Raw genomic sequence first — 19,019 nt, 5'->3', positions numbered from 1 at the left:
CTTTCACCTGCGATGTCGGCAGGGTGCTGCCTCTAAGGTCTACCCAGAGCTGGCAGGTGGCTGCTCCTGGAGGGAGATTTTTGGTTGGTCCTGGTTTTGGAATGTAGGCCGCACTGCACTGTGGCATTCACGATCCTTTTTCTCCCAAGAGAAATGAGCACTACAAGGCATGGCCATCGGAAGGGGCGGGTGAGATGGGTGACTGCCCGGGGTGCCATTATGTCTCTAGGGGGTGGGGGGCCCTAGTGCTTAATGCTGCCGCCGCTGTTACATCACTGGTAGGAGCTCTTCTGAGGTCGTATGTGGCCGCAGCATCAGCGGGAGGGTCTCTGTCCCGTGGCTAGCTGGAACTTCAAAGGGGGCGACCTTTCCCCAGCCCAGCCTAGGGCATCAGTTGGCCCAGCATCTGGAGAGATGAGGGAATGTCAGAAAGCCAGGGCTGTTTTTTTCTTTTTTAAAGTCACCCTCCAGAAACCCTGCTGCTTGGCAGCTCTGTGCACTGGCCTGATTGGGAGGTAGCAGCAGGAAGTTAACACCGTGGTGGTACTGGTATAGTGGATAATGACGCTAGTGATGGTCTCGGTGAGCTGGGGTTTGAGAGTACGCACAGAAATATTTTCATAAGCGAGATATGTGCATACATCCGTCGGAGCGCACTGTACTGTATCGGCCTGACAGTTTGTGTGTATGTGGGGGGAGGGGTGGGAGTTGGGACTTTGTAGAAATCACATCCAGAGCTTGTAGGAATTGCCGATTTGGCAGCATGACTCATTATTTCAGGATTAAAGGAAGTCCCTGGCAGTGCCCTCAGATCAAACAGAGAAGCAGAGGGGGGCCAGGCATGGCGTGGGCAGGAATAAGCCATTTCTGGTTTCACCTACACTGGAACTAGCAGTAGGACAGACTGGCTTAGCCTGTCCCTTCTGACATAGATCTCTATCGGTCTCCCTACAGGGAAGCCTCCAATTACCCTGGACACTGATACTGCTCTGTTAGTGGCTGAAGGATGCCTGCTGTGAAATGTAAGATTGATCTGGGTTTCTGGATTGTCATTGCTCAGGTCGGCTGAGTCATCTTGTTTGGGTTTGCTCTACACATCTTCCTAGAAGGGTTTCAACAGGAAGTGATATCCTTTAAGACCCCAGACTGCCTCCTAATTCACTGCGACATTAACACTTAAGCCTCACTAAAATTTAAAGAAGAGGCAGGCCCAATACATTCCCTAGCTTGTACTTGTAGAAGGAACTTTTAGACCTGTTATTAACCTTCCCCCTCTCCCATCCCTTCTCTACGACTCAGCTGAGTGTCACAGAAATACTTTGTGGAAACCTTCATAGCTGCCACCCAGACCTGTGAGGTAACTCTGATCCCAGTGTAGTATGAAAGGGGTCAAAGATGCACACTGAGCTAAAGCACAGCTCTCTTAACGTGCTTGCACGAAAAAGGTCGGCTCCTGTGGCAGTAAAACTAACGTTATGCTAATGCATCAAGAGTTGTAAAAAAAAAGTGCACGCACACAAATGTTTAGCCCACATAAAGCATGGTTGTAGGCATGATTTGTGCGCATACAAGTTGTGGCCTTAAGTCTGTATGCAGAAAACAATAATTTGTGAGCCTAAACACAGAGCCCCCAACAATTGTGTACACAAATAAATGAGAAGCACAAAATAGGTTTTATATACATAAAACGCAAAGCATTTCTCTGTGCACCAATCATGTTTTCTATGCAAATATCCTGAGTCTGCGTTCAGCTCCATAGATAACGCTGGCCCCAGAAACTTTATTCCACCTCTGAGCCAGAGTTAAATTTCCAGCATTAATGAAGCATGCGCTAAGCCTACACACCTCTCGGCATTGGGGCATAATAGCTAATTCCTTGATTAACATAGGATTTGCATGAGGAGCGCTGACTTGTCTACATGGTTTCGCTTATGTTGCTGTGCACAATTTTTGTATGTGCGCTAAACCATGTGTTGTTATGTCTGCACATTTTTTTAATTTTTTTATTATTACGTTTTATAAAGTTATTTTTCATTACCACTGTTAGCACCTGCCGAGAGAATTTCCTGCTCTCATGAAGTGAGGCAGCTTCCCTTACAGGCCTTATTGCTTGATCAGTTGTCTCCCTCTAGTGATATGTTTTAAACTTGCACTCAGTCTCTTGCACCTTTTATGTGTTGGATGCCAGCTCCGTGAGTGCTCGAGCACCCCCTGTATTGGGCAAACTCCTTCGCTGTGTTCTGGGAGCGGTAATTTGTATTGAAAGTTTAGCACCCCCCAATCATTTTGAAAAGTTGGCTCCTATGGTTGCCTGTCCTCTTTGGCTGGCCTGTCTCATAGTTCATTGTTTGTAGAGGTGACAGACTGGTTGTGTCATTTCAAGCTATATATAGATGTTATTTCCTACAAACTCATCGGGGGATGACCTTAGACACTGGCCTTGTTCCAGCTGGAAGTGAGAGCATTGCGTAGCCTGGAGCGAGCTGTCCGTGTAACTGCCCAGCTCTTCACTGCATTCTTCTCTTGAAGAATTGCTGGCCTGCTTCTTTAGTGTAAGATGTGGTTTGTCAATTGACTGACTTGTCAGGCTATTGGCTGGTCCATGCCATTGCACTGGTGTAGTTGTCATTACCGGGCATAATAAGAAAATATTTTAACAAGGAAGATATTTTATAATAGTAGGACACATAGGGGGATAAATGTTTAAAAGCTTAGTTGGTGCTTGTGTCGTAAAGTGAGGAATTCAATTTAGTTTCAGTTTGGGCCTCTTCTTGTGACTTCAAAAAGAATAATGTGAGGACTATAATATGGTGGAAGAAAGGTTACGAGTTCTTGTGCTGTAATTTATGACATTGCAATTGTTGAATTGTACATATGAGCTAATCTGGAAATCCGGTAATTCTTAATGTTAAAATTTCAATAACATTTTAATTTAAAAAACCCCCAATAGTTTTCCCTTTTTGGTTAGGGTGGAGGTTTTTGTACCACCCCTCCTCACGTTGGAGCTGGGCTGTAATAGCTTGGTTCCTGTTTTCATCAGCCCTTTCCTCCAGAAAGGTCACACAAGCAGGAATTTGGAGAAAAAGGAGGCAACACCCTTTGGAGAGCCACACCTGGATCTTCACCCTGTGGGACAGAGGGCACAGGCTGGGGACAATCTGGACTCATGTGGACCTCAGTACTCTTTTGTAACTAACTAAGGGGATCCTTTTCACACTTATGGATTTCCCTATAGAAAGAAAATTAATCTGCAGGAAAAAGGAGGTGATAATGCCCCTATACAGGTCATTGGTGAGCTCTCCCCTGGAATACTGTGCTTAAATTCTGTAGGCCTATATTTATTTTATTTATTTATTTATTATTTTTATTATACCGAGTTTCATGATAGGAATCACATCAACCCGGTTTACAATTAACAATGTGAGTAAAGGCAGAGAGTAACATAGTAAAACATTTCCCAATTCAACGTCACATATAGAATGAAACTTAACAGATATAATAACAATATTTAGGATGTGAGAAAGTTACAAAAAACAAGGAAAAATAACTAGGATCTGAAAGGGGGAGGAAACTGAAGGAAGAATATTACATTTTAGCCAACTGTATCAATTAATAAATATGTATAGTATTATAAAAATATAGATGAGTAGCAAAAATGATCAAATATGATGCTGTTGTGAAGTATAATAATAAGATGCTGTGACTGAGTATGAAGTTAGTGGGTTTATTACAGTTCACTAACTTTGTGTTTGTGCTGATGGGTGGGGAATTTAATCCAGTTCTGGGAACGCTTTTTTAAAAAGCCACGTTTTTAGTCTCTTCCTAAAAGTTGGGGCGCATGGTTCTTGTCTTAAGTCCGGTGGGATGGAGTTCCAAAGGATTGGACCTGCTGATGAAAGAGCTCTTGAACTGTAGGATTTATGTTGGTAAGTTTTGGCATGAGGTACCTGAAGTGATTCTTTGTAATGTTCCCTGATGGGTCTGGCGGATGTGTATTTTTTAAAAGGGATTTGTAAGTCAAGTTGAGTGTGTTGATGGATGTTCTTGTAGATAATCATAATGGTTTTGTACATAATTCTGAAGTGGATCGGTAACCAATGAAGGTCTTTGAGGATGGGGGAGATATGGTCGATTTTCCTGGAGTTTGTAAGTATTCTAGCTGCTGTGTTCTGTACCATTTGTAAAGGCTTGGTGTAAGAAGCTGGGAGGCCTAGTAGTAGAGAATTGCAATAATCTAGTTTGGAGAAGATTATTGCTTGCAGGATTGATCTAAAATCTTGCGCATGGAAAAGTGGCTTTATTCTTTTCAGAATATGTAATTTGTGGAAGCAGTCTTTTGTAGTTCGGTTTATGAATGGTTTGAGGTTAAGACGGTTATCTAGGATGGCTCCTAGATCTCTTACATGGGTGGTTTGTAGGAGGGTAGGTGGCTTTGAGAGCGTGATGTTGTTTTCAGGTGCTATAAGGAGATATTCCGTTTTCGACGCATTAAGGACTAGGTTTAAGCTGGTAAGGAGGTGTTTGATTTCTAATAAGCAACTATCCCAATATTCCATTGTTGACGAGATTGAATCTTTTATAGGGATCACAATCTGTACGTCGTCCGCGAAGAGGAAGTGTTTAAGGCTTAGTTTTGTGAGTAGTTGACAGAGTGGTAGGAGGTATACATTAAATAGGGTGGGTGAGAGGGATGAACCTTGTGGCACCCCTCTGGTGGAGTGGTGATATTGGGATTCTGTATTGTGAATTTTGACCCTATATCCTCTGTTTTCCAGGAAGGTTTTGAACCATGTTAGTGAAGTAGCTGTCACTCCAATATTTGCCAGTTGTTTTAAGAGGAGGTAATGGTTGACGGTGTCAAAGGCCACCGAGAAGTCGAGGAGGATTAGTAAAAATGCTTTGCCTTTATCGATGCCGGCGAGGAGGAAGTCTGAAAGTGCAAGAAGTAGAGTTTCTCTGCTTGCAGCTTTTCGAAAACCATATTGGTTTGGAGACAGAATGCCGTGGTCTTCCAAGTAGTTGGAAAGTTGGGTGTTCACCAATTTTTCCATTATTTTGGCTATGAATGGAAGGTTGGAAATAGGGCGGAAGTTGTTGGGATCACTTGGATTTAGATTCGGTTTTTTTAATATTTTTAATATATATATCTCAAAAAGGATAGAGAATACTGCAGGTTAGAAGCGGTCTAGAGAAAGTCAACGAAAATGGTACAGTGTGCACCAAAAGCCATATGAGCTGAGGCTAAAGGACTTAAATATTTATACCAAAAAGGAAAGGAGAGGTGGCAGGGATATGGGGGAGGGGGGGGGGGATATGATAGACTTTTAAATACAAGAATCAAATCTTTTCCCATCGGAAAGAAAGCTGTAGAACTTGTGGTCACAATATGAAGCTTCAAGGAGTTGGACTCAGGAACAAGGTTAATGGAAAGGGTGGCTCCCTGGAATCCCCGTCCGGAAGAGGTGGTGAAGAACGGTAACGGAATTCAGAAGAGAGTGGAATAAACACCGAGGTTCCCATGTGTCTGGAGGTTGGAAAAGAAGAACTGGAGTAACAATGGGGGGTAACCTGCATGGAGCAGCAGTTAAACCAGCCAGTGATCTAAAATCTCATTGACTCCTCAGTCACCTCGATTACTGTAACGCCTTGTTTCATGGTCTCTCTTTAAATCAGTTAAAGCAACTTCAGACAATTTGGCAGCAAAGCTGATCTTTGGTAAGAAGCAATATGATCACGTCTCTCTCCCCAGTTACAAGACTTACACTGGCTTCGTGTCTCGCTTAAAATTGGATGTGCTCACCTTTAAAGCTTTGTAATGGGGAGCAGCACCATGTCTTTCCAGTCTTATCGTTCCATATCAAGCTAGTAGGCCGCTCCGCTCACCACAACAGGAATTATTGGTATTGCCATCAATGAAAGAGATCAGATTAGGAAAAAAATCAGAGAGGCTAGCTTCTCCTGTTTAACGTCCAGTCCTTGTTACTCTTTTCCATTAACTCTGCGGCTTGAAAAAGACCATTCTAAATTTAGGAGAGTTTGAAAGACTTTTCTTTTTCCATAAGCCTAGCTCAATTACCCGCCAGCTGATTTACTCTGATTTATCATTTTATGATTCTTCTTTAGCTGGCTGAGGATGAGAGGTTCGTTTTCTCACATCTTTCTTGCTGTTTGCTGGTTCTTTAGCTGACTTCATTTTTTTAAGATTTATTAATGGTCTTCCCTTATTTTTAATGAGGTCCATATTCAAAAGCCATTTAGATGGATAACGTAATAGTTACCCGGCTATATTCAGCTTATATCCGGCTAACTTCTAGCCAGCTAATAAGTTAGAAGCTAGAATTTAGCCAGGTAAGTTAGGGGTGGCTTGGGACCTAACTGGGAGGAGTTGAGTTAGCCAGCTAAGTCTGATTGAATCAAAGAGCTGTCCTAAAGTTAGCTGGCTACATTCAGTAGTGTGGCTGCACTGCTGAATATGCCTCCAAAGTTTGCCAGATAAGTTTATCCGGCTAACTTTGCTATCTGGACTGTGTCTGAATATAGACCTTAGGCAACTATGACTGCTCAAGATTTATTTCTTGTTTAATTCTAATTGTTTTTATTTTATTTGGTTTAACATTATTATATTAGTATGGTACTGCTTTATTTAGTTTATTATTAGCATTGTTTGCACTTTTAAAATATATTTTGGTTTAGATGTCTTTTGTTTTTATCTGAATGTTGTTTGTTTTTAATAATATGTTTGTACATTGCTTTGATATATGACTGTTAAGTTTTTAATAATGTAATTGCACATTGCTTTGATTTATGATGGTAAGAAAATATGATAAATTAAGAAATAACTAATCATTCAAGGGATCCATCTGGGCACATGTTACAGTTAACGTATAGTTGAGCTATCTGGCTGAATACATTACTTCATCGAAGTTTGATCATGTTCACTCATGATGGAGCAGTCTGCTCCTGTGCTGCTCTGGTCGGGGCAGGCCCTCTGTGTACTGCAAGAAGGAATGAATGAATAAAGTTGAGAGGGTTAGTCTGGTCATCACTGGCTTTTACGGTTTGGATGGGGACTCTTTGCCATTCAGATAGCTTGAACGGAGCAGCAGTACGACCCAAAACATCTTGCCGGGCAGACTGGATTGACCATTTTGGTCTTTATCTGCCGACATTTACTTTTGTTACTATGTTTGTCTTCTGTGCCACACTGCTGCTATCCTGTCACCTTGCCAACCTTAAAACATAACCTTTTACAAAATCGGTTTTCTTAGCATTGCTTTTTTTTTTTTTGAAACCATTTTAAAGTTAAGTGTCATGCTTCCAGTTGGGCCTGGGTTTAAGATCAGCAGTGGCCTTCCATGTACCAGATGATTTTCCTGTCTGATATATTTATGAAAAAGTAGGGCATTCTTTCCTGCATTTATCTTTTCCCATGTTTCCTTACTAGGACTGTGGTCGGAGAATCCAAGATGACAGAAGTCCGCCGGGATAGCACAAGCAGTCTGCAGAAGAAGAAGCCACCATGGCTGAAGCTAGACATACCAGTTGTGGTCCCACCACCGGAAGAACCAGTCTTTGTCCAGGTATTAGGAATAGGGCCCACTGTATGCAGCATGAGGATGCAGTTGTGCCATGCAGGAAGTCATCCACATGGATGTAAATTCAGCAGATTTCTTGGTCTCATAGTTTGGAAACTGCAAGTAGATTGTGGAATTTGACCAGTTTTATCATGAGCAGCCCTATCCATTAGCTCAGTGGTCCCCAAACCTGTCCTGGAGGGCCACCAGCCAGTCGGGTTTTTGGGATATCCTCAATGAATATGCATGAGAGAAAATTTGCATGCACTGCCTCCATAACATGTAAATTTTCTCTCATGCATATTCATTGAGGATATCCCAAAAACCCGACTGGCTGGTGGCCCTCCAGGACAGGTTTGGGGACCACTTGGCTTCTTTCCTGTCAGCTATTTTGCTTGCCTTAGTCATTTACCCTGTTGACCCCATTATTATATCACTATCCACCACACATGTCCTATATTAAATTGCAATTGCCAACTGGCCCCAGTTTTTTTAGGACAGGATGGTCCAGTCCTGGTTTTATCCCATTCCCATTGCGTGTTGGGATTTGTAGTTCTGGGGACATCATTAGGGAAATCAGAACTCCAAGTTCATGCATTCAGTGGACTAAACCAGGACTAGATCAATCTATCCTGAGAAAATGGAGCCATTTGGGAACCCTATATTAAAACTACCTGTGGCTTTGCATTTAAAGGGCCACAGTCAGGTCTGGTTTTCAATATGTGTAAACTGATCTGATTTTTATGCCAAGTATATAAATGATCTACGGAATATTCAGTGTTAATGTGATGAAAACAAGGCCAGTTTGTAACCTCAAGAACCTGATTTAGATATTGCCAACATTTGGTTGGTAATGTGTCATAGAGAAACTCTACTCAACAAATGTCTAATACTCAGTGACTTAAAATTGTGCTCCAGCATGATCAGGTTGCAATGCTTTCAGCAGGTGTATAGCATTAACATGTGGCATAATATTCTGAAATCTGAGGCCTGGAGCTCAACAGGCAACCCTATATTCCCTCCAGGCCTGGAGTTCTGCACAGGCTTACTAAATCTCTGTCAAGATTGTGGAGGCGATAATATTCATAGGGTCACAAAATGATCCGATCTTGTTAGGAAGAAGGGAGAAGGAACTGACAGTGCAATGGTGCTTTTCTAACCTAAACCCATCACTGATTCCCCACCCACTGGTGCTCTGGCTGCTTGCTGAAAGGCTTAACAGTAGGTCAAAGGGCAAACCCTAAAAGGTTAAACAAAATTTAAAGAAATAAGGGTCAACAAACAAGTTGTAGGTGAGACCTTTTTATTGGACTAACTCAATAAGTCTGTGATTAGCTTTCGAGAGCTATGCTTCCTTCATCAGGCCAAAAAATGTAATAATTTCATTATGCACTCTACATCCATGGTAACACAATAAGATCGTAAATAACTACAGAAGACGATAGGATTGGTTCATCCAGTCTGCCCAGATGTAATTCTTCCACTTTGGGGAGATGAACATTCAGTCTAATACCAATTCCATCACCCTCCCATGTCTTTTACCTAAACTTTCGTCCCCTTTCGTACCACTGCCCACCATATGAGTCCCAAGCACGCCCAGAATCTGTTAAAATGTTGGCCTCTGCCGTCTCCATTAGTTAAAGCCATTTCAGGTCTTGTTACCTTCCTCTCTGAGTCTTACAAGACCAATACTAAATCCAGTAATAAGGTCCCATTACTAATGTTTTCTAATAATCCACACAGCTGCTAAAACCGACAAAGTCCCTGTCCAAGAACATCCAGCCTTCCCCTGCTCTTTGAAAATCAGGTTTAAACAATGCTCCCCTCATGCAGGTCACCTCTGTTGCCATTCTTGGAAGCCCAGTGCAGCCCATCCCACTGTTGTTAGGGCCTTATCCACCGCTCCGTGTCTTGGAAACCCGATGCAGTCTTGCCCCCGCTGTTTGGGTTCGTTTCAAGCTAGCCAGCCCTTTGAGTGAGACAAGTTAACGTGCTCCTTGAATCTGTATGCTAGGGTTTAACAGAGAGCTGCTCTGGTGTGTCAAAAGGAAGAGTCTGGATGCAATTAATGGACAGGAACACAGTCATTTAACCAGGAAAACCACACCCTTTGTTGGCTTGTTTATATTTAAATATATATATTTTTTTTGCCAAGTAGTTATTATGGAAATTTAAATGACAGGAAATTCCAGTAATCACCCACTGATTTTTTTTTCAAACTTTTTTGTGTTTGTTTACAGCCGTATAAACGACCGGGATTCCTTAGGAGTGTTAGCATGCCTGTTGAACATAGCCGAATTCCTTCCCCTCCGAATGAGCAGCGAAGGCCAGTCTTACAGCGCCAGACCTCAATCACCCAAACTATCAAAAGGTAAAGCAACATCGCAGGGCAGGAATCCAGCTGTGTCCCAGCAACCTGCACTGTAGGGCGCTAATTACACAGGCGCCGGGCTGGACGAAACTTTGAAGACCCTCCGGGACATATTTAAGATTGGGAAGCCCCCTTCCCTCTAGTCCATGCACTCATAACCTGGCTCGCTCACTTCCCTATTGCCATAGGCCTCCAGGACCCCATTCTCCACCCCTCTCCCCCCCCCCCCCCCCCGTATGAATGACATTACGACCTTGCCAATACCTGAAAGCTTAGGACATGATTGTTTCAAACATTTTGGCTTGGCACATGGGGTTTGAGAGGTTGACTGACCCAATCTGACTGGACAGTTTGCCCGTTTCCTGTGCAGTAATTACCCAGTAGATACTGGCCAGGTGAAAATGTATTTGTGGGCCCCTGTTTGGTCATCTTTTTAAAGTTCTGTGTTTTTCTGCATTCTAAGCGTGGGAGACCCGCCGGCAGCACTGTCGACAATAATGTAACTTCCCTGGTTTTTCTTTTTTGCCTGTCCCCTTTGGGTGCGGAGGACCTTCCAGCGTTTTTAGCGAATGGCACTGTATCTGAATGAATTCCAGCTTAGTGCAGCGATGGGACAGGTTGATTGGGGGGGAGAGGGTACTGGCAGCCTCTGGGGCATCCCCTTTGAGTCACTCCCTGCATTTTTTCATTACTCGGCCCTGATGATAATACCCAGGATTTTTTTTCTCCTGGTTCAGACCCTTGAAAAATTCAGGGAATGCCTATTCTAGCTGACTGCCTATAGAGTTCTTCCTCACATGTACAAATTATGAATAAACAATCTTTTAGCAGTTTCTCCACTTCTGAAATATATTTACGCAGGGTAAGTCAGGGGTCTGCCAAAGGACAGGAAGCGTCACAAAAGTAGAAGCATCAGAAGATAGATGTGGGGTTTCCAAAACCACAGGGAGAAGCCTGCCTTCCGGCTCACCTCCATGATTAGGGATCTCATTTATTTCTTTTAAACAGAGGGTCTCGGTACTTAACTTCCAAAGCTGCTAATTTTCATCTAAAAAAATTGGGATATGACGATTACATGGGTTTTCAAAAGCGTGTCATCTTTCCCAATGTGGATGCCTGTTTTCTGGGGGGGATGTTTTGTACGTCCAATAACTAAAATACAACCGAGGTCCTCTCGGTGCCTTTTCCTCAGTCTGTGATTGAATTTAGACTTTGCCTCAGTTACTGACGTGGCGGCATGGAAAGGGAGACCATGTCCCGGTATTTGCGGTCCTCTGCCATGTTTTGTGCTGGTCTGCGAGTGTCTGCCTCTGAATGTCTGTGCACGTTTGGATGTGCGCCTGTGTCCGTCTACTTGTGTACGCATACGTCTGCTTGTGTATGTTTGTGTGTGTGTGTGTTATCCTTTATGTGTGTGTGGGGTGAAGAAATAAATAACCTGACCCTATACTGAGTAAGCTATTATAGGGCATTAAATGTTTGTTTCGAACTTCCTCTGATCAGAGAAAAGTGAGACTCATTGTAGGTGGGTGAAATGAGTACAACCAAATAGAAAAGGTGTTTGTTTTTGATCAACAATTAGAGAGCCCTCTTTTATGAGCTTGTCCTACTCAGTGGGGAGAAAAGCCTGCAATACAAGCTCCCCCCTCCCCCACCCCGTCCAGCCTTCCCACTGTTAGAGAGGTTTATTTAACTGGAACCAGCAACTCCTTGTCTGTTCCACCGCTGGAAGTACAGGCGGGCCAGAATCTATATTTGCAGCGTGAAGAAGGCAGGCAGACCTAATATTTATTCTCTGCAGCATGACTGCAACTTTATTCTCATGTTTCACAACCAAATTGAAGGGAAAATGTGGACACTTTACAGCCGTGACTTCTTTGTCAGCTAAAAGTCCTCTTGCCCAAGCGTTATCCACGATTTTGATCACAAGACCCCGTTGCCACCCATTGTGAATGATTGTCTGGGATTACTGGGTGCTGTATGTGTCAGGGATGCACCATTTTAGAGTGAGCAAAAAGGTGAGCTGGGTTTTCTCCCCCCACCCAGTATTTTCCTGCTATACATCTGTTGTTCCCTCACCTTCATCTGTCCTGTCACTCTGACTAGAAAGGCGTCTCAAACTGTACAGTTTGGGGTATTTTAATTTCACCTCATGCTGCTTTGCCTCGCACACCAGGCCTGCAGTGAATCATTTGTGAAGTAGTAATGGATCCAATGTATCGGAGGGTACAGCAGTAAATCCCCCAGAGAGTAGTGAGTTTTCTGTCACCAACTAGGCCACTAGGGCCTCGATCCCGCAAAATTCCTGAACCGTGGAAATAGCCAAACATAAGCAGATATGAAAAGGGGGCAAAGATCATCAGGCTGGCTGAAGGGGACATTAGGCTCTATCCCACAGAAATGTGCTCTTGTGCATAACATTTTGCACACTGAGTTTTGCAGATTACAGACGTTTAAGAGAAATTTAGAGGTCCATATTAGGTTATTGGGCCATATTCAGTTATCTATATTTATCTGGCTAACTTTAGCTCTTTGGCCCAACCAGACTTAGCCGCTGGCTAAGTTAGCTGACTAACTTTGAATATCGGAGTTAGCTGGATAACTTAGCTGTCTAACCCAGCTCCACTCAGTTACACACCTGGAATGCCCCTAACTTAACTTACTAGTTGGTTAGAATTTAGCCTGATAAGTTCCCAAATCTTCATTTAGCGGAATAACTTCTGAGTTATCTGGCTGAATGCTTTTGAATATGGGTCTCTTACTCTATTCGTTATTTTTTACACACCAAAAAGTTAGGGAGAGCAATAACTGGCCAACAGAAAGTATAGGAAGGGACCAGAGCTGGCTATTAATCCCGCAGGGTTGCTTTTTCTTTCCTTTTCTGAGTTCATGTGTGTGTCCTGCATTCTGCAAAACAGACCGTCTCCGTGTTTTCCTCTTTCCTTTTGCTGTCTTCCCGTGAAGCAGGCGGGTGCGGTTTGAGAGAATTCACACCATGCCCATAAAGGGTCAGCAGGCCAGCAGGAGGCGTTTACCTGCTCGAAGGCGGCAGGCGCTGTCCAGGGTTTTCTTCAGGTACTGGTCATGCTTGTGGACACCTAAAAGCAAAGCATGCGTGTGTAGGTGGGGAGAGAGGCATGCGATTCGTATAACTGACAGCATTTCAATGCATGCGGCTTTCTTTCGGTGATATGCTGGAGGTTGGGGGGGGGGCTTCCAGGATGCCCCCATCCCTTGCTAAATTACTTTGTGTAAGCAAAACTAACTCGTGAGCGGGGCAGAGCTGGTGAGAACCCCTCTAAACAAGAAGCCTGCAGCCTAGCACGAACGCCAGGTTCAGGGTCTGCAGCTTGCTCTATGCATGAAGGTATGATGTGTGCGTGTGTGTGCATGTTTCAAAGCAGTTGGGAATCATCAGGGTCCAATGGGAAGAGGAATACCGGCGAGGGCCAGAAAACTCTGTTGTGCTGTGCTGGTTTGCCCCTTTCATCTGGTTTTGTCTGGGAGAGGGAGGGACGGGTGGAGACGGAAATGGCACGCTCTGCCTGGTGCAGAAGCAGAGATGACTTCCACCTCTTTTTTCCTCTGACTGCAAGGATAGAGTTTTAGCTGACGGCGTTTGCTGACCTTGAACTTTCTGGTGCATGGTAACGATCCTATGCCAGAAGTCAGCTTGGTGACGAGTTCTGAGGTGGAACTGTTGGAGAGAGGGCCTAGGGTCTGTGAGTAGTTTCAGGGCTGTTCAGAAGAAAAAAATGTTTAAAGCCAGCTGTCACCAAGTCAGGGGCACATACCAGCGACACGGTGTAGAAACTGGTATCTAGTAAGTAGGTGGCTAGAGATGTCTGCTCATGTTAGGGCCCCATTAGGATCCCTACCAAGGAGTGTGGCCTAATATTTATTTATTTATTTATTTATTTATTTATAATCTTTTATACACCGTCATTTAGTAATGCACTATCACAACGGTTTACATATAGGCAGATATATTTAGTTTCGTTACAAAGGTATCGACAAAAGTGCCGGTACATGCTTATATAAAATAAGGTATAGCATAGCTGGCATGTATCTAGTCCATGTATATGATTAATATGGTAATCATACAAGGGTTGTGCTTAAGCTGGAGTTCTCTAACATAATTATTGAGTATAAAATGAAAAAATGTGGGACCACGAATCTAGGTAACCTTGTTCTGTGTTTTTTCATTCTTTGTTCTCATTGTGAAATGCTTTTCTGAATAGCCAGGTTTTTAAACTTTTTTTTTTGAAGATTTTTGGATCACTCTGTAATCTTGTCTCTAGTGGCAATGTGTTCTCCATAATGTTGGACCAGCCAAAGATAGTGCGCTCTCTCTCTGACTTGTGTTAGTTTCGCTGTCTTTATCGAGGGCATTGTTAGTAGAGCTTTACTGGCTGATCTCAGATTTCTTTGGGGTACGTGTAAGCGTAGCGCTGTGCTTAACCAGTCTGCTTTATCTTCATTGATTAGTTTGTGGATTATGCAAAGTGTTTTAAGTTGCACTCTCTGCTCTATTGGTAACCAGTGTAGTTCGGCCAATGTTTGAGTAATGTGGTCTCTCTTGCTCTTGTCAGTGAGTATTCAGGTGGCAGAGTTTTGTAGGACTTGTAGTGGTCTTATTGTTGAGTACAGTAATCCCAGAAATAGTGTGTTACAGTAGTCTGTACTTGTGAAGATAAGTGCTTGGAGGACTGTCCTGAAGTGTTTCTGGGTTAGTAGCGGTTTCAGCCTCCTGAGGACCATAAGTTTGGCGGAGCCTTCTTTGACTTTCAGTGATATGTGGTGTTTAAGGCTAAGTTCTGTGTCAATTATTACTCCCAGGTTTCAAGCTTTCTCGGCTATATCCACTTTCTGACCATTTTTGAGTTTGATAGGGTTTTGAATCAGTTTCATGTTTTTTCATTCTAGGTCATGCTGTGTAGAGTAGATTAAAAGGATGGACTATTTTTGCCACTGTGCCCCTCACTGGAGGCTTACGAAAGAAGAGAGAAAAGGAAAAAAAATATTCCATCATTATTATTACCCGTAGTCATTTGTAATGGGGCAAAAATGAGACCACACAGAGAGACGGTCAGAGATTTTCTGCCTCCTCTGATCATGAGACTGTTCTGGCTTCCTCTCTATTGACCAGGCAGGTCCTGTTTATTGTTGAAGTGTGCAGTGTCCTTTGAAGGCTGCTGGAAGGTGCCATGAACCTGGAAGGCTTATTAATCTCCCACAGAGCAGGAAACAAGGGGCTCCCTTATGTGTAGCGGACCTGCCAGTAGTGGCTTGCAGGTTTTTCAAATGTTACACCTGCAGAACAAAGACTAGAGGTGCTCCTGTCTAAGCATCGCTCTCTTAATCTCTCTCTTCATCTCTCCTTGCCGCCAGCCAGGATTCTGGAGTCCTTCCTCCGCAGCTTTCCTGTCTACACTTTCTGACAGTGAGATCTTAATCTCTTTGTGCTGGCCCTGGGGGGGAGAGAGAGCCTTCTCTGCAGAGAGAGAGAGAGAGAAGCTGGCAGGATCTGTTTGTGAGCTTGGTGGCGCAGCAGGTAGTACAATAAAGTGCCATGCTGGGTCAGACCAATGCTCCATCGAGCCTGGCAATCTGCCTGCAAAAGTGGACAATCTGGGTCACTTTTAAGTACCCAGCAGATCCTAATAGAGAAATCCCTTCTCTAAGTAAGAGGTGGCGATTCCCCACAGCTACCCGGCTAATAATTGTTAATGGGCCTGCTTTCTAGAAACTTGTCCAAACCTTTTATAAACCCATCTATATTACTAGCCTTAACTACATCCTCCGGCAATAAATTTCACTGCTTAATTGTACGTTGACCGAAAGAATACTTTCATAAATTTGTCTTAAATCTGCTACCAATTAGTTTCATGGAGTGTCCCCTAGTCCTAGGACTGTTTGTTTTCAGGACTAAATAATCATTCCCTATCAACTTTAGCACTGCCAAGAGGCTAGTGGAACCCTGCTAGTGGCAACCTGCCACTATAAAATTGCATCTTTCTATAGCTTGTGGTGTGTGTGTGTCACACAGATTTGGAACATCAACAATCTGACTGAAAGGAAGCCCTCGCTATATAACAAGGGCACCCCAATTAAACAGGGAGCATTCCCTGGAAAGAGAAACCACCTTTTCTCTAAAGCATAATTATTTACTCCTGGGGGAATTCTGCGCTATTTGGAGCGCAGAATTTGCGCAGAATTCCAATTTTTTTTTGTAGAATTTGGAGAGAGTGGCAGCGGGCCACAAGCAGAGCCTATCTCACTTGCAGCAAAGATCTAGCAGGACCAGTGGCCGCGAGCAGAACCCATCCCGCTTGCAGCGAAGATGAAGGCCTGGCAAGCCTGGCGGCCATGAGTGGAGCCTATCCCACTCATGATGCACATCTGGCAGGCACAGCGCCCATGAGCAGAGCCCATCCCGCTCGCAGCAAACATCTGACAGGCCCAGCAGCTGCGAGCCCATCCTATTTGCAGCAAAGATGAAGGCCTGGCAAGCCTGGCGGCCGTGAGTGGAGCCCATCCCACTTGTGGTGAAGATGTGACACACTCGGCAAGATGAGAAGACCGGTGAGAGCCTGTGTGCAAAGGAGTATTGTGTAAGAGAGAGGGAATCTGTGTGTGTGTGGGCGAGAGAGAGCCTGTGTGAGTATGTATGGGTGTTTTTGCAAGAGAGAGAGAAGGAGCCTATGTGAGGGTGCATGCCATGGGGGTGTGCGAATGTGAGGAGAAATTGTGAGGGAGTGTTTGAGTGATAAATTGGAAGCTGGTTTGGGTAGATGAGGGAGGTGAGGTTGCATGTTTTTTGATGAGAGAGGGAACCTGTGTGCAAACTTTGTGTGTGAGAGACAGAGAGGGAACCTGTGGGAGGGTGCATGCCGCACACATGGGTGTGTGTTTGAATGTGAGGAGAGATTGGTTGCTGGTGTGTGTGTGTTTGTGAGAGAAGAAGTCTGTGTGAAGGGGTCTATGTGTGTGTGTGAGAGAGAGAGTGCTTGTGTGGTTGTGTGTGCAAGAGAGAGTGGAAATCTGTGTGAGGGGAGTTTGTGTAAGAGGCCAGTGTGTGAGAGAGGGAGGGACAGAGGTAGTATGAGAGAGGGGTCAAGCACTGGGAGTGGAGCACTGAGGAGTGAAAATAAAGTGGAAGGGGTTGAGCCTAGAGAAGGAGGGGGAGAGAGAGTGGAGGGTGGAGAAATTGGGGTCTGAGAGGGTAAAGTGAAAGGGATCTGGCCAAAGGAGAAGGAAGAGAGGGTGGAAGGGACACCCTTACAGTGTACTTCTAGGAAAATTCTGCTCAAAATATTTAAAACGCTGCATGATTGAGTAATAACTTTTATTACATTTTAAATTAATTACTCAAAAACTGTGATCTATATTAATCTACTTCGACCAATATAAATTATGCAGAATTTTGTTCACAGAATTACCCCAGGAGTATAGATAGTGTGACATGCAGCAGCATAATGATGGCATGGAATTAAATCCTGTTCTATTTATTATATTACATTATATTATATTTATGTGGCCAGACTCTGGTCAGCCACTAATTGGCCCTAGCTCCTAGCCCTTAGGATTTATATCAGCAGAGGTGGAGACAGCATTCCTGCATAGGCCCTCCCTTAGAGGCAGCCTGTGAGCTATGATCTCCTACTCCACAAGGGGGGGTTACAGCCCTAGTTAGATAGGGTAGATTTGATTTCAAAGGAGGAGTATTTTCAGTGAGCTCTCCAAGTTGGGCCCTCAGCTTAGCACAGAGAGGGAGAGACACTGCCCTCCAGGTTCCCAGACGTGGACTGGAGGGTAAAGAGAGAAGTAGAAGGATTTTTGGAGTTTTTTCTGAAGCAGTTTTGCCCTGAGCCTTCTGGCAGGCAGAATCGCCCAATCTGAGGAGGTTGCAGTGATCGTGCAGAAAGAAGAGAAATGTTTTGATAATAGACTGAGCTTTATCACCAAGAGGGAAGGAAGCTGTTTTCTACCAACTTTCTTTGCCCTGAGCTGGAAGGACTGCTTTCAGTGGCTGCATCTGCATTGTGAAGAGGAGTCAGAGGGAGAAAAGAGGAGAATGACATTTAGAGACACCCCCCCCCCCCCCAATGGAGTTTCCACCCCTGGGACACGGGGTGGGGTGGAAACTACAGATTGGAGTTCAGTATTCTTTGAGGACTCAGGTACTGGGTAGGGTATCCGTCATGTTTAGGATACCCCCAGCCCATTTGGGACACTTATCATTCCCTGCCATGGACAATAAGCCAGTTTCGAGCCCATGACTGGAGGAACACATCCACAGAGTTAGAGATCAATTAAATCTTGGCTCATGTAAATCTAAGGACCCTGGATGTAAATGGACATTTCCTTTGTTGTGCCTCTTGATTATTTTCAACTCAGTCAAAGTAAACTTTAATTTGAACACCCTTCCAGAGAGCTCAGCCTGGTTTGCAAATGTACCCGTCCTGAAGAGCAAGGGTAACATACACCTATGGAATACTACACAACCCTGCCTGGGCCAAGAAAGTTTTCCTTCATCCCCACAGAAAGGACCCACCCCTTGGGATTAGAAGAGCTGAGGAAAAGGCAGAGCAGCTAGCTGCATTGTATAAATTATTTTATGGCCCTTTGGAATCATCATTCTTCCTGGAAAGAGGGTTATATAAAATGGCGCCCAATGTGGGGCTCAAGGGCATGGAAGATTTGGAATTGTGTGTTGTTGCCGAAGAGAAATGTAAAGTTTTGAGACTTTTTCATTATTGTATATATTCTGAAGTTAAACTGTGAAGAAAAGTTAAATGGCTACTTTTCCCGCTGGAGTATGGCAGAAAGCAATGCGCACCAAAAGGAAGAGCCAGTGTATTTCGTGCATCTGATGTCATCAGTGATGCTTGCAGTGTATAGCCAGTGAGGGACTATAAGATCAGTGGTACACTAATGAAGCACATCTTTGCACAAGGTGAGGCATGTGCAGAGCGGAGGAACCCAACCGTCCAGGAGGGGAAACGGGAATCCACTACAGCGGCCTGGAGACAATGGGTCATCTATGATCAGCTTGTTCCCTGCTGGAGCCC

General features: G+C 44.1%; 1 protein-coding gene across 3 annotated transcripts in view; it reads left to right on the top strand.

The window, feature by feature from the left end:
* Window positions 1-19,019, top strand: part of RHBDF1 (rhomboid 5 homolog 1) — a 266,445-nt gene that overhangs the window by 192,483 nt on the left and 54,943 nt on the right. For 2 of the 3 annotated variants that reach the window (XM_029576829.1, XM_029576830.1), the window contains exons 2-4: window positions 7,445-7,580; window positions 9,815-9,945; window positions 12,910-13,020. In XM_029576829.1, coding sequence (XP_029432689.1) covers window positions 7,445-7,580; window positions 9,815-9,945; window positions 12,910-13,020 — 378 coding nt within the window. The remainder of the gene's footprint in view (window positions 1-7,444; window positions 7,581-9,814; window positions 9,946-12,909; window positions 13,021-19,019) is intronic. The other variant, XM_029576831.1, reaches the window with a different exon arrangement.

Source organism: Rhinatrema bivittatum, chromosome 14 (assembly GCF_901001135.1).
Source record: "Rhinatrema bivittatum chromosome 14, aRhiBiv1.1, whole genome shotgun sequence".
Taxonomy (NCBI): Eukaryota; Metazoa; Chordata; class Amphibia; order Gymnophiona; family Rhinatrematidae; genus Rhinatrema; species Rhinatrema bivittatum.
Note: the sequence above shows the minus strand (reverse complement) of the source record. Positions and strands in the feature narration are given on the sequence as shown.